Source organism: Nelusetta ayraudi, unplaced genomic scaffold (assembly GCF_046127955.1).
Source record: "Nelusetta ayraudi isolate G7.1 ecotype Tasmania unplaced genomic scaffold, CSIRO-AGI_Nayr_v1 ptg000034l, whole genome shotgun sequence".
NCBI classification, from domain to species: Eukaryota; Metazoa; Chordata; class Actinopteri; order Tetraodontiformes; family Monacanthidae; genus Nelusetta; species Nelusetta ayraudi.
Genome location: NW_027466084.1, coordinates 5266748 through 5282500, shown reverse-complemented (window position 1 = coordinate 5282500; position 15753 = coordinate 5266748). Strand labels below are relative to the sequence as shown.

Below are 15753 nucleotides of genomic sequence, written 5' to 3'. Positions count from 1 at the left end.
AGAGAGAAGGGCGTGGCCAGGTGCAGCTCATTACATAAAAGTGACATGCCCTAAAACAGGCTGTTCTCAACAGAGCGTGTTTTTGCTGATTTAGAGACAGCAAAAATATTAGATCCAAAGTCAATTTTGACTAATGCAGGTCACAGACAGGTCTTTTACACATTTGAGAACTATTTTAAGAAGTGGAAAAGTGGCATAATATGGGACCTTTAAAGCTCTGGCTTTTGCATCCCCAAGACAGGACGCTGATCCTTCGAAGGACCGGGTTTTACCCGGCCACTGTCGCCCCCTGCTGCTCTGGAGGATCAGTTGATTTTCTTTCGAGTGTGCAAAGCTTTTGCTTGTGATTTAGAGCTTCACAAATAAAAGTTGATTGCCTGATCTCACCACACACACTATTGGTTGATACAAGACAGTGATTGGTTTCAAGACTGACCAGCGTCACCACTAACTGGTGATAATTAGTAGTAAGTAAGTAGTAGTTGTTGTTGTTGCGATACACGCAATGTGTCTTGTCAGTGTGTTTTCATCTTGATGATGTTCTTGAGTATATTTAGTGACTTTGCAGTGAAGCGACTGCGAGTGCAGGGCAGTCCAGTTCAAGGAGTTCATCCCAGTAATAAATAAAAAATAAATAATAAATAAAGTAAATAAATAATTGTTAAAAAGCAAAGATTCAGTGGTCCATTATTATCACGTCATCATTTATTGTCTAAAAAAAAGATCAAAATTGTACAGATGGAAATGGACAACCAAAAAAAAAAAACCTTGCAAAGCAAACAATAAAATAAAATAAAATGAAACAAATGGGAAACGTGCGTGGTAATCCTTCACACTTGCATCACCGGACGAGCCTCCTTGGCTTTGAGCTCCACTCCGCAGGCAGCAAAACCAGTGCCCCCCTGGTGGAGAAAACAAGAAGGGCAGCAGTTTTTTCTTCTGGACAAGAAAACAAAGGTCACAACTGGAGGTTTTTAGAACCCAGGAGACACCCGAGGCCCCTCCACCCCAACAGCGACAACTGTTGACTGAAAATTAAACAACTGAGAGAAGTGGGAGCCCGAAATGGAGGAAACCCGAGAAAAATACTTGTGTATTCCTCCTTCGTGAAGATATTATTACGATCATGATTATGGTTATTGTTATTCATTTCATTGACAACAACACGTTTCCTTCTTATTTGAATGTGATTCTTATTTGTGCTTGAACCGTAACTCCTTAACGTACTCTCTGCAGTGGAATGATGTCCTTGTCGGCCAGCTTGTCTCCAGAAATAGGATCCAGCATGTCCTTCTTGATCAGCTTCTCCACGCACTCCAGAGTCACCACGGCGCCGCTGCATACCGGAGAGAAAATATGGATCACTACTTTTCTCCGACACCAAAAAAAAAAAAAAACTAGCTGTAAGAATTCAGATTCAATCAGGATAATGAGAAGAGACCTATTGTACATGTACCTCAACAATCACTGAACCAGTAGGTACTGGGACATTTTTTTTTTTTTATTAATTTTTTTTACATTTTTAATTTAGGACCTTTCAACATTTCCCAGATATGTGATAACCCATAATAACAAGTTGAATAATATGCAATCAGTCATGAATCAAAGGTCTATGGGTGGAGCAGTCATAAAGACGTGTTAAAAGACAGAGGTGAAGGATGGAGGTCAGCGTATCCGCACTCACGAGGGCCGGAGGACAGCACACGGAACACTGTTGCCCAGGACGTCCCTGGTCACGGCACACACGTACCTGTCCTGAGAGAGAGCAGGACACTCACACACAAAGCAGGAAAACACTGCGGATATAATAATAAATAGGTTTTCACTTTTCTTCTCTTCTTTTCAATAGTGAAATCTATGTATGTATGTATGCATGTGTGTATGTGTGTGTGTGTGTACCTGTATATATACAGTGCCGTGAAAAAGTTTTTGCCCCCTTCCTGATTTCTGTGTTCTTTGCATATTTCTCACACACAAAGGTTTCAGTTCATCAAACCAATTTTAATATCACACAGAGACAACCCAAGGAAATATAAAATGCAGTTTTTAAATGATGATTTATATATATAATATATATAATATATACAATTCTCTCCGATATTGTTTCCTTTGGAATTCCCTGTTGAAAGGATCTGCTGACTTCTCTCAGTAGGTAGGGGGCGTTCTAGACTCACCTGGCGTGTGAGGAGAGCCACTCGGTCTAGGCTTGGATCCAGCGGGGTGAACTTCACATCCAGCAGTTCGTTCATTCTGATTGGCTGTCCTGACATCGGGCAGAGCACAGCTTTACTCTGAAACAAAAAACAGGGAAAAAGCAACATGAAAAATATACATAACAAAATATATAAGCGATTACAGTAGAGTTTAAGCTTGTCCATTCTGCTGTCTAACAATAAATCGATAGATTCTGTTGAATTTATTATTATCCATCGTCCGCCTGGGCCATATTCTTCTTTTTTAGATACATTTTCAGAATTCTTGTCTAGTTTGGCATTAACCAAGGACAATATTATAGTGAGAGGTGATTTCAATATTCATGCTGACGTCCGAGTGACAGTCTTAGTTCCCAATTTAAATCAATTTTGGACTCCTTAGGATTCCTCCAAATAACCATACTATAGATCTCATTCTAACCCATATGTGTCAAACTCAAGGCCCGCGGGCCACGTCCGGCCCGGCATGCAATGAAATCCGGCCAGCGAGATCATTTTATATTATTGTTATTAATGGCCCGGCGATATGAAGCGCTGATAACACAATAAACTACAGATCCCATAATGCAGCGCTTCAGCAGCCTTGCTGAGCGCTTCCCGCTGAATCAAGTCAAAGCTTCTGTCGCTCAACCCGATTGTGAAGTTATTGCGAAGCTTGCCCCCTCACAATGCCGAAGAGAAAGGTTGATGTCCCTGCGTGTCCCATTTGTGGAGCTAATGTGGCTGTAATGAAAGAATTTAATCTAAGACGGCACTACGGGACAAAACACCAGGATAACCTGAGAGACGTGAAAGCAGAGCAGAAGATACAGAAAGTGGAAGAGTTAAAGAAGAATCGGACATTTCAGCAGACGTTTTTCACCAGAGCAAAATCACAAAGTGAAGCTGCTGCGAAAAAGCAGGTTTCATCGTGGCAGAGGAGATCGCCACATCAGCCCGGCCATTTACCGAGGGAGAACTTCTGAAGAGCTGCATGATCAAGGTGTGCGACGTCTTATGTCCAGACAAAAAGCAGATGCTGGAAAATGTAAGCCAGAGTAGAAATACGCTTGCTGATCGGCACACATTCTATTTCTATTTCCAGGTTTTGTTCATATTTTGAATTTGCACAATTTTGACAGGAGATATTTTTTCAAGTTCATTTTATAAGTTCATTTTTTTATAAAAATAACATAAGAGCAAAGAAACTTGAATGTTTTGATTTATTGTTGTTCTAACATTTATTTAAAAACACAAGCCAAGGACAGGACTTGACATTCAACTCCCACATTCTGAACGTAGCAAGGACAGCTTTTTACCCCATTTAAGAAATATAGCTAAATTTAGAAAATTCATGTTTTTCAAAGATGCAGAAATAAAATCATTCATGCTTTTGTTACTTCTAGGCTAAATTACTGTAATTCAATATTATTAGGGCTCCGAAAATCTTCACTTAGGACATTACAATTGACTCAAAATGTTGCTGCATGTCGACTAACTCGAACAGGGAGAAGACAACCCATTACACCAGTCTTAGCATCTTTGCATTGGTTTCCAGTTAAATCTACAATTGAATTTAAGATCGTCTTAATAACTTATAAAGCTCTTCACTCTCAGGCTCGTTCCTACATTGAAGAATTTAATGAACCTTATCATCCTCTGAGAGCCCTTCGCTCTGAGGATTCAGGACATCTAAAGTCCCGAGACAGTTTCGTTTCCGGGCCGGGCGTCGCGCTAAATACTCTCTCTTTCTCTCTGTGATCGAGGTAAACTACTTAAGTACCTTTGCGATCGACCGGTAGATCCCGTAATTTATGACTGGTCTCACAAGGGCCGGACAGGGACACGCAGTGGGCTGGATGTGGCCCGCGGGCTGTACTTTGCCCATGCCCGCTGTAAATGGACTACAGTTTCACAGCGTGAAACTTTATTCTTGATGACGAGAAGAACAGGATGAAATAACTTAAAAAGCCTTCTGAATTAAAGCAGTTCTAGGTAACTTGGACTCATTGCTACTCTCTGCTGGTTGAGAACCGCAAATACTCTTTGCCGGTGTCGTAAAGAGGAAAAATACACAGACACAGCCGGCATACTGAAGAATCGCTTGGAAATATGTCCACCGACAAGGTAAAGTAACATGCGTTACATGTTTGTTTGTTTTAAATATTGTTATATTGTTCTTTTGAACGTGACAGACAACTACAATTACACAAACAAGGACAGTGTATTGCTAAGACAGGTTATCTACCGCTTTACTGAGTTTGGAATCATAATATTATGGTCGAAAAGTTACCCAGAGCTGCTTTAAAGGTGGAACATCTTTCAGTTAATAAGGATGAAATCCAGTTGCAAACCGCTCACCAATCCAGACAGACTGGTTGATCTGTCAACTGGTTAAACTGGAGATTCAATTCCTCAACGACAATGAAACCAAGACAACTCAAAATGTCTTGGCCCAAGGGAGAGACATTTCCCAATAAAGATGTAAGAACCCTTGGAGTATTGTTTCAATTATTATTTACGTTATTTATGATTTATTCTCATTGCAAAAAAATAACTTGAGTGCCTTCACTCACGGGTTTCTTGATCAGAGTGGGCTTCGCCTCTGGTGTCAGTGAAGGGATCCAGAAGCTGGGCAGGCTCTGGCTTGAGCCTGCAGAACAACCAGGGGAAGGTTCTGCAAACAAAGCAAACAAGTTGCAGGATTAGAAGGTATCCATGAGACAAACAATGGAGTGTTTCTTTGCTCTCGCTGTGACATTCTTGTGGGCCATAGTGGCAGTTTCAGGGTGCACTCCCATTCGGATCCAGTCGCTCCATACCCATACCCATACCCAAACACACGCCCCTAACCATGTATGGTTGCCTGGGCTAGCTATGACACAGTGTCATTCCATTTGGCCTGCGTGGCCCACCGCCACTGTACAACACATGTGCCTCTAATACTACAAATTGTTGGGTTACTTAATGTAATCCCTGGTTCTTTGATAACAGAGTGAGGTGTTTCACGATGGGAATCGCTCTCTCGTGACCAGTCCTGGAAGCTCCAATGACACAATGTCTGTCCATGACAGACAGGTCGAACTGTACCTGGGGCCCCGCCCCCACCCACTACCACAACCGACACACCCCTTTCGAAGCATTTCGACAGCTTTCTTAACGTGTCCATGCAAGGAGGGACATGTTGGTGAAACACCTCACTCTGTTATCAAAGAACCAGGAATTACATTAAGTAACCCAACGTTCTTTTTCTAACTTTGTTCGGTCTTTCACGATGGGAGATATAGACAACTCCCGGATTACATGGACATCCCGAAGAGATATTAATTAGGGATGTAAACCTTTTTTTCCAGTGTACGCCACAGAAGGTACTGAGACATCCATTCTATAGAACCTCACAAATGTGTGTCGCCCAGCTTGCCGGTTTGCAAATGAACAGAGCCAATGAAGTGGCCATACTCCAAGTTGAATGAGCCCTTTAGCCTTGTGGGGCCTGAAGACCTCTACAACCATAGACAAATGGAAATGGCCTCCACCATTCAATGAGAGAGTCTCTGACGAGACACTGGTTTTCCCCTATGAGGAGTTGGCCAGAACAGCTGGTCGACTTTCCTGAAAGCTGCTGTCCTGTTTAAATACACCTGTAGTGCATGTACAGGGCACAAAGTATTGAGCCTTCTCTCTTCTTCTGACGAGAAAGGTGGAGGATGAAAACTTTATTTTGAAAACTGAAAGTGCTTGGTGACACTGTGGGCGCTTACCCACAGGCGCCCTAGGTAACATCTCGGTGCGGTACGGGTCGGTATTCAGGCATTTCCACAAGCCCCAGCACGGGTTGGGGCTTGGGGTTCGAAGCGAGCAGAGCTGAGACCACATGGGTGACGTAGCAACGTGCAGGGCACTGATTGGGTAAGAGTTTTGACGAAAGCCAAAGGCAATCTCTCACGAAAGACCAAAACCGCCATTTTTTAAATGCCCCGCGTGTGGATTTTTACAGTCTCACGTATTAAAAACTGAAAAGCTTATGAAACTGTACCATGGGCGAACGTAGAACTACAGACGTTTCTGTTCTCTGTGGCCGAAGGAAAAGCTCAAAGAGAGCTGGACGGACGGAGCGACACGCAATGAAAAGCCGTCCTGGTTTCGCAGCTGGTGGCCGTCGCTGTACAGCGAAACAGTGTCCGGAGAAATAAAAAACTAAAAATGCCAAGCGACTACCGAAGCACCAAGACTACAAATGTTGGAGGTTTGTTCAGCCTAATTCGGATGCGATGGAACACTGACGCGGTGGCCAACGGGAGTGAGTACAATATTAAGTTATTTATTGTACTGAATATTATTAAGCTTACTTGTTCCATAGTCGAGTTAAAGCAAAACTTGCATGAGTCCATGTGAAAAGGTTCAACGTTATATCTGGAGTTATATCCATGTTGGACCGAGACTTTGTCCAAGGTTTAAATTCTGCGCCCACTGTGTATTTTTCACCATCCAGATAAGACCAGCTCTCTCCTGAGGCCTCAGTCCTGAATTCTGACCAATTAAAAACACAGTCTCACAATGAGCCAGGCGTTAGAGGTAAGATATGAGTGACCTATTTCCTGTTCCAATATCAAATTAAGTGATCCAGTGGCTCATATCAAACACACACACACCACACACACCACACCACACACACACTTTACATGATGCCTGACAGGATCAAGAGGAAACATACCTTCCAGAGAAGTGAAGGGGTTGATTGGTTTGGACACAATATTCTTCTCGCCGGTCTTGAACCTCTCCACACTCTCTCTCTCCTTGCACTTCTCTTCAAGCTGGTTACTGCTTTTCTGTGCCTTCTTCTGCTTCTCATAAGCCTGCAGGACAAGAGAGAGAAACAACAATGAATGCATGATGTGGGGACTTGGACAAACAAAGTCGCATCCAGAAGATCCTGCTGACAAACTGTGATGAGAAGGTGCTGAAAGTGTTATCACACTATTAGGGATGTCCCGATCACATTTTTTTGGTCCCAGTCCGATCCCGATTTTTAATGCTGATTAATTGACAATCCTGATTTTTTTTCCTCCAATTCAATATTTTTTTCTTCCCTTGAATAAACTGCATTGGATTCAGACTTCTCTCCTGGTGCATTGCAAAATGAATTGGATTGATTGCTTCAATGATCAATCCAAGCTTTGCTTTTCCTCACCATTTTGTTTATTTTACAAATTGATGAACACAGTGAGCATACTATATAAAACATAAAAATGAAATAAAAACTGATTATGTAAAATTGTGCTTTTAAAGTAAGCACATTCATTTTCAAGGTGTATTCGGAGCTTGGTGATGACTTCACTCTTTGCTCAGTAAATACAATCTAGACTTTGGAAAGATAATGTAAGCTTCACTGAATCAGTAACTTCATTTACAGTAAAACTACCAAAGCAAAACAAACTTAAATCAGTGGCGCGGCTCAGTGTAGCAGCTTACGGCTAACACAGCTAACTTTTCTTTTCTTAAACTAGCGAGCAGTGTTGGCTGCTTCAAACCAGCTTTTGATTCGGTAGCAGCGCCTGTATTCCTTATCTTCTGCTTTGTGTTTCTTGGGATACCGAATGTAATTAGTTGTGTTATAGGAAGCTCTGTTGCTGCCACCACGTGAAACCATCAGCTTGCAGGCTTTGCATTTCGCTGCTGGTCTGCATTCGTCTTCCAACTCGTAGAATCGCCACAGTTATTTAGTTTACAAATGTGGAGACGTGTGGCCGGGCGGAAACCTTCGATCTCAATTCGCCACGTCCGTTCGGAGCACGGCAGTGACGACTCTTAGAGGGTAGAAATGTGCCTCTTATTTATACAGTGTGAACTACAATTGGTGTAAGAATTTATTTTTTTTTAAGGATGAATGAGAGGCCTTTGTAAGGCGCTTTGGGGTCCCGTAAAGGTGCTGGAAAAGCGCTATATAAGTGCAGTTCATTTACCATTTTATATTTCAAGATCGGATCCGGGATTCTGAACGCAGATCAGCCGATGACCAATCTAATAAAATATGCAAATCGGCATGACGCTCCGGACATTCCTAATTACTATTATTGTTAAGCTGTAGATCTAAACTCACCTTCATTTTTCTGGCAATCTCAGTCTTCTGATGCAGAACGTATTCAAGAATGGCCTTTTTGTCATACAAGAATCCATGTGGACTGTAGATGACAAAAGAAACTTCGATTAGGGTCAATGTTATTGTCACTGCGTATGTCACAAGTGCAGAGCAAAAAAAATGCAGTGAGCAACCAACCAGAAGTGCTCAGCAGGGAATAAAATACAAATGAACAGTATATACACATCATATACATACAGAATATAACAGGTTGAAAATATATAGAAGGGATTTAAATGAACGTAGTGAAATACAGAGATTTTGATGTTTGCTATATGTATGTATATATATATATATATACATATATATATATATATACATATATATATACACATACATATATACACATACATATACATATATACATATACACATACATACATCGTATATATCATATATATACATCGTACATATACATATATACACACATAATATATATATATATATATACGTATATTAGGGCTGGGCAACGATTAAAATTTTTAATCGCGATTAATTGCATGATTTTTTTTCCTGATTAATCACGATTAATCGCACTGTATATGCAAAATCCAATAATGAATTTAAAAGAAGTGTATAGTGCACTTTTATTTTAATGTTCTACAATATGAACAAAGTCTTTTCTTTTCTGGTTCTGCAGCAGCCAGCAACACACTTTTATAAAATAAAAGCATGTATTGTGGCTAACTGGCAATCAATAAATAAATACGCCGCGGTGGGTTAAACAAAGGATTAATTGTTGACACACATGCAAACATAATTCCAGGCTTCGAGGTTCTTTTTTATTTACTTTATTCTTTATCACAGTGACCTCTGACGCTCACCACACCACACCAAGCCATCCAAGGCGCACAGGTGAATCTCATTAAAAAGCATTGTTGCTACAACCCACAGTGACACACACACCTCCTACCCAGGTGTCAAAGAAGTGCACTCACAAATATAAACATTAGAAACTCACAGCTAGGGATGGGCGATATGGACTAAATATTTTATCACACAAAAAAATCCTGTTTACACGGAAACAACTGAAAACGATGTAGTACCTATGCCCAGCCTGGTGTGGCACCGTGGTCGGTGGCAGACATTACAATCAGCCTTATACACATCGTCCCTTATGCTCAATAGCGTTGTCACCAAGTTGCCAAGGCAGCACTGGTTAGCAGCAGCTTCCTTTTTATTTTTTATAGTCGCAGACTGAAGGAGCACGACGCTGAATGGCTGGTTGCTAAGATACGATATGATCATAGCGATTGGCTCTACTGCCTGCATGCCTCTGAAGATTAGAGTACTGACCAATGAGCTGAACCAGCGCTTTCCAGACAGCAGGTTAGAGTGTCTCTTGCTCCTGCTCCCACAGCTCAAGACAGCTGCCCCCTCTAATTGCGTGTGTGTGTGCGGCCGTGCGAGGCGCGCGCGCAGTCCACACAAGTGAGCGAGTGACTGAGAATCACCATAACAAGCTGTCATTTTTCCACGACCCCGAAATACAGAACAAAGTGCATCCAGTGTCAATTCATTACGGGACAGGTCTTTTACTTGCCAAATACGGAACAATCCCTTTTTTTTTCGGGACAGTTGGCAACCCCAGTCACGCACCGCAGAGAGTTATTTAGGGCATATTAATTCAATACTTAAGGTATCGAATTATTATTATTTTATTGTTATTAGGTATTCTATGATACCTTTAATAACTATAACTGTGATAAACATTGCATATAACTTTTAAATCGTGAACAAATATACCTATGATATTTTATGTACAATATAACGACTACGTCACAAATAAATGCTTTGTGTGTCATTATTTTCATATATTTGTTTAAAAACAGATGGTATCGGCGTACAACAATAAAACACAGGTGTGAAGATTTAAGCGAGTTAGGTTAAACAGAAGTCAAAAAATAGGTGGTGAAAATAAAGAAGATAATCGTGACTAATCGACTAATCGAAAAAATAAACGATAGATTAGTCGACAACAAAGATTGTTAGTTGCAGCCCTAATTTCAATAAAGAGCTAAATACCCCGGGGCCTCAAAGACACTGATTTTGTTGCAACTTTGCTTTTGTTCCATTTCAATTGACATTGAAGATGCATGATATTCCTCATACATATTATTTTTATTATATATTCCTTATGCATATTTTTTTCCTTCTACAACGTGGTTCACCAAAACCCTCCATCCGTCTGCTCCTGCTCTGGCACCCCCTCTGTCAAATCTTACAACCTATTGTGGCCCACCAGTCAAAAAGTTTGCCCACCCCACAGTCTTTGTCTGTCTGGGCGAGTGTGGGGGGGGAACCTACGTGATGACGGGATCCTGGCAGGGCTGCAGCGACAGGCAGCAGCAGTCAAAGTCTTTGATGGCGTCTTTGCCCAGTCGGATGCTCTGAGTTCCGTAACCGGACGACGCTGAGAAGCAGAAATACACATTCCATTTTAAAATCATCGATTTTGCTGGACGGGGGCCGCAACTATTCTTCTATAGTGATATATATAATATATCCAGTAAATGTATGTAAAATGTTGAGAATCGTCAGTGGTGTAACAATAACTGCAAGCTGTGGTTATTTACTTATTGATTTGATGGGGGGAGGGGTTTGCCATCGTCCCATATATAACGGGGCCATGGCACTGAGCCCAGCAGCCACAGGGACATACCAGGCCAGACCGGGCATGGGCAAACTACGGCCCGGAGGCCATATGCGTCCCATAAAAGCTTTTTTAATCCTGCCCTCTGACCTTGAAGAAATGAAACTAATAGTCAGCAAGTCATAAAATAGCTGTATTTCGTCATTTTATTCAGTGTTTTAAGAGTACTTTCAACAAAGACCTAAATACTGAGGTAACTTTGCTTTGGTTCATTTTCAATTGACATTAAAAGCACATGTTTTCTACATATCCCATTGTATATTTTTCCTCCTATGAGGTGGGTCACCAAAACACTCCACCCATCTGTTCCTGCTCTGGCTTCTCTGACACATTTTACAACCCACTGTGGCCCACCAGTCAAAAAGTAGTTGGTTCTATGTGGTTTGAGATGTTTCTGGGGTGGTTCTAGGTGGTTCTGGAGTGATTTTCGTTTCACATGTAAATAACTTGTTTTTATTTTTTATTTTTTTTAAATAATAATAAAAAATTGTCCTTCTTTTTGAACTACTTCTCTTGGCACCACCTCTTTTGACCACTAGAAGGAGAAGAGGGAGGGCACTGGGGACAAATAGACGCCTCAGTCAGTTGCAAGAAGGGAATCTACAACAGGAACCAGAGGGCAGCAACCAGAACTCAAGAGTGTAGTGGCCGAGTACCGACTACTGACTCAGTCCTGATGGTCCTCATCATGGTTCTATCTAAAAAATTTTTACTTTTAGCTATGACATTAAGGTTGAATCTAATCTGATGTAATCATCAATGTCTTGTCTGTGTTGTCCTAAATTTTCAAACAGGCAACATTTACAGATTTGAGCTATTGATTTTTTTTTTAAGAGTAGAATCATTCGCAATAATACACAACAAGAAGAAAGCACTGGCCCAGTAGTAGTAGTAACCTGCGGTCCTGACGTTGTAAAATAAATAAATAAATAAATAAATACAAAAAGATCTGGATCAGCTGGGCCGAAGAAACTCCCAGAACATCCTCAAAATAAAAAATAAATAAAATAAAACGCAAGTATACAACGTCGCAGCGTCAAATTGTCTGTACTTCGAAGTTATAAGATAAAACCGTGTTCTGCAAAACACGTTTAAACTTATTGGAGAGGCCAATCAAACCTACAAGTAATATTCAACAAAAGAACGATCGACTGGTTCCTTTCAGTGTTTTGCATTATATTTTTTTCAACCATTGTGGCGCACTTGGTCTCCTCACCTGTGTCTTTCTTCTTCTCGTGGTAGGTGTACACGGCTCCAGCTGTGCAGTTCTTCCCGTGGCGAGTCATCGTAATATCCGAATATTTTGTTATTTCTTCAGAAACAACGACAACAATAACAACAAAAAACAAACTACGGGCGACAATTTGAAACTACGAACAGTTCTTCCTCTTCTTCTTCTTCTTCTTCTTCTTCTTCGTCTACTTCTTCTTCTTCTTCTTCGTGGTTTTCACGGCGGTTGGCGACCCTCATGTTGCACTATCGCCACCTATCGACTCATTTCCTCTTCCCTTCCATTCTAAACTTTTCCGTCACCTCGAATCCTGTTTGTAGCGTCCCGTTTCAAATATGGACTCAAATACCCATTAACTCCACATTCATACATACAATATATGTTATACGTTTCTTCTTTCAGTCGTACTGGTCGTTTATCTCAATTACTGTGCAAACATCAGCTTCTATTTGGTGCTGAAATCCAAACGCATCCCAGCTCACAACCACCCAGTGATAGAGAGGCTGCTCACCTACAGAGTCTTATCAATAAAGTTAATGCTGTCGATGCTCGGCCAGAGACGTTTCTTGCTATAGGGGAACTAGGTGAATGCCTAGGGCCCCCAAGCCCCCCAAGCCAAAGCTGCATGTTAGGCCTCTTCTGAGGAGAATTTAAATGTCCGTTAATAATGTGATTATTACACCCCTTATAAAAAAAAATAAACTGCAATAATAAGCTGTGGCTGGTGGGTTTTTTTTTTGTTTGTTTGTTTGTTTTTTTTTGCATTATTAGGTCGTTGGATCGCACTGTCACATGTTGACAGGTATGATGGGAATGATTTACAGCTACCATTCATTCCCGTTTAAAAAAAAAAAAAAAAAGGATAAAAAAAAACACCATAAAAAGAGTTATCCCAGGGGTGCGGAAAAACGGAAGAAAAAGAAAATATGAAATATGAAATTAACGGGCAAAGGATAAAAGGTAATTTATTGGTGATGTGGACTGGAGAGGTGGAGGTGAAACGCTGTTCTGTTTTGTTTTTCCCAAGTTTATTTGTCCTGCTCGGGTAAATGTTAGCTGGCTGGCTAATATTTGTCCGTCATGAACTCAGCTTTTTTGTTTGTTATATGAAAGTTGGCCACGTCCTGCCAAGTTGGCCTATCCTGCTATGGGAATGACTGATTGACCCCAGATAGCCTTACTGAGGATTCATTTACTAAGCTTGGTGTGTATTTTATAGGCCCCAAATTAGAAGTGTGCAACTGTTTTATAATTCAGAGAAATAATTTATGGAAATATTTTATTAGGCAAGGTGTTGACTATTTTAGACAATTGTGGCAGTGGATCATTTATCTTAGTTTTATTACTTTTAACTTGTACAGTGTGTAAACTAATGCAAAAAACTCCTCTAAGTAACAATTTTGTCATTGGGTAACAGCTTTAAAGGGACACTGCAATCGCAATGTTTAATATAAAAACAAATTCATTTTAATTTTCCTGTATTACTGCAACATCACTGTAATAATAAAAGAGGAATATGCACTTATGATCTATTTTGCTTGATGATCTAATGAGCTTTGTCTTTGCAGGAGCAATTCTAAAATATGTTGGCGCTCCAGACATTGAGCCAGAGGGATCTCCCGAACATCCTGACCAGGAAGCTCCAGGACCAACAGTCCAGGTCAATAACGTGTGTTATTATTAGGTGTCATGCTGATGAGTGTGAGACTAAGGTAATTAAGCATTATTTCAAGTGTTGGTTTGTTTTTATTGTTGCACTTGTTGGTTTGTTGGATTTTCTTATTTAAAGTAAACATTTTTTATATATATGTTCAGTATGTTGTATTTATTGACATAGAGGATTCTTTTCCTTGGATTATAGTGTTTTTTTTTTTTATCAGTTTAACTTGCCTGAGTGGCTCAACTTAAGATGTTTAATTTTACCTGTAGTCTGTTTTGCTCATGAAGTGTAATAGATTGTGGCAGTAGACCAATCTAAAGGGATAGGAATCTCTTCATCACAGTTTGACAAACTGGAGGCCCCCAAACAGCATCTTGCCTAGGGCCCCCACGAAGCTATAACGGCCCTGTGCTCGGCTTTCAGTGCAGTTTCGCAAGCTGCTGTCCGGGGAGGAGATTGTTAAGGCCACCAGCAGACCAGCAAGGGCCAACCAGACCAGGGTGGCAAATCAAAATGCAAAGGGTTCTAAAGAAACAACAGCTACAGTTGAAAAAGACTGACCTGGATGAGGAAGCAGCATTGGCTTTCTATAGAAATATTGAGGAGCAGTTGAAGTTCAAGCGAAAGAGCAAATCCAAAGAGACAGATGAGCCGGAGGAGAATGAAGATGATGAAGATGAGGAGGAGCTGGGCGGAGATTAAAAAAAGGGAGGAGTCACTTATCAGATGGCCAAGAACAAGGGGCTCACATAGGAGAAAGAAAGTTGACAGCAATCCCTGAGTCAAGCACAGAGAGAAGTTCCGACGAGTCAAACTCCGCAGAAAGGGCCAGGAGTGGGAGGTTTGTTGGGAGGATAAAAGTTGCAGCGGAGAGTTGTCTGGTATTCGTGCTGGTGTTAAGAAGAGTATCAAACTGAAGGAAGCACTGAAGGAAGCACTCGAACCACGGGAGTGAAAATACAACTGTGGACTGTACATGTACCAGTTTATTATTATAGGAAGCCTTTGTCACACATGACTGGCTAATTCAGCCCACTCTGTTATTGTTGTAGAAAAGGCATCAAAATGTTTCACTGTTGCTGTCATTAGATCATGTGAATCAAAAAATTACTTTTTCTTTCAGTCGTTTTGTCCTCATCCCCTCAATCAGTTCCTTCTTCTCTCTTAATGTACTTCATTCAGTTTAGCTCAGGTATGGTCAAACTACGGCCGTTCAAGCTTTTTAATCCGGCCCGCCAAACTTGAAGACATTATATTAATAGTAAGTCATGAAATAGCTGTATTTTATCAATTTTTTTGTGTTTTAAGAGTCACACATTTTGTTGGAAGTTCGCTTTGGTTCATTTTCAATTGACATTAAAGCACATGTTTTCTACATATCCCATGATATATATTTTTTTCCTCCTAGAGTTGAATCACCAAAACACTCCATCCATCTCCTCCTGCTCCAGCCACCCCTCCAGAAGATTTCTAAGCCCTAGGGACTGCGCACTGATACTAATCGTGTCAATAACCTTCTTTGTAGTATAATGTCAATGTGAAAGTACAATGAAATCCAAACAATCACATAAAATCAATAGAAAAATAAACAAATGGAAAAACCAATGATTTACTGCCCACTGTTGTTATCCCAATTAATGAGTTTTTCTGTTTGAGTAAGGATGCAAACCAATTATCATTCTTATTATGATTAATTGATTAATTGATTGATTGGTTGATTGATTGATTGATTGATTGAAACCAATATTTAATTTTCACCAATTTTTCTTACTGTTCCAATTTTTATGTATCAGTTCACACACTTTCATGTCTTACTTTCAGAGTCGTATTGATTATTATACTGTATATTATGGTGACTATATTGGACTATAACCAGGA

The 15753-nt window shown here is 40.6% G+C and overlaps 2 protein-coding genes across 3 annotated transcripts in view; both read right to left on the bottom strand.

The window, feature by feature from the left end:
* rcn3 (reticulocalbin 3, EF-hand calcium binding domain) overlaps nt 1–15753 on the bottom strand; it is a 107161-nt gene that overhangs the window by 30934 nt on the left and 60474 nt on the right. The gene's annotated exons all lie outside the window — the stretch shown is intronic.
* nosip (nitric oxide synthase interacting protein) lies at nt 686–12416 on the bottom strand. Its single transcript, XM_076032659.1, has 9 exons — nt 12201–12416; nt 10639–10744; nt 8293–8374; nt 6907–7048; nt 4769–4869; nt 2175–2291; nt 1685–1755; nt 1228–1336; nt 686–902 (listed from the first exon to the last, which is right to left on the bottom strand). Exons 1-9 carry the CDS (start codon nt 12268–12270, stop codon nt 831–833), a joined length of 870 nt encoding a protein of 289 aa, XP_075888774.1. The 5' UTR covers nt 12271–12416; the 3' UTR covers nt 686–830.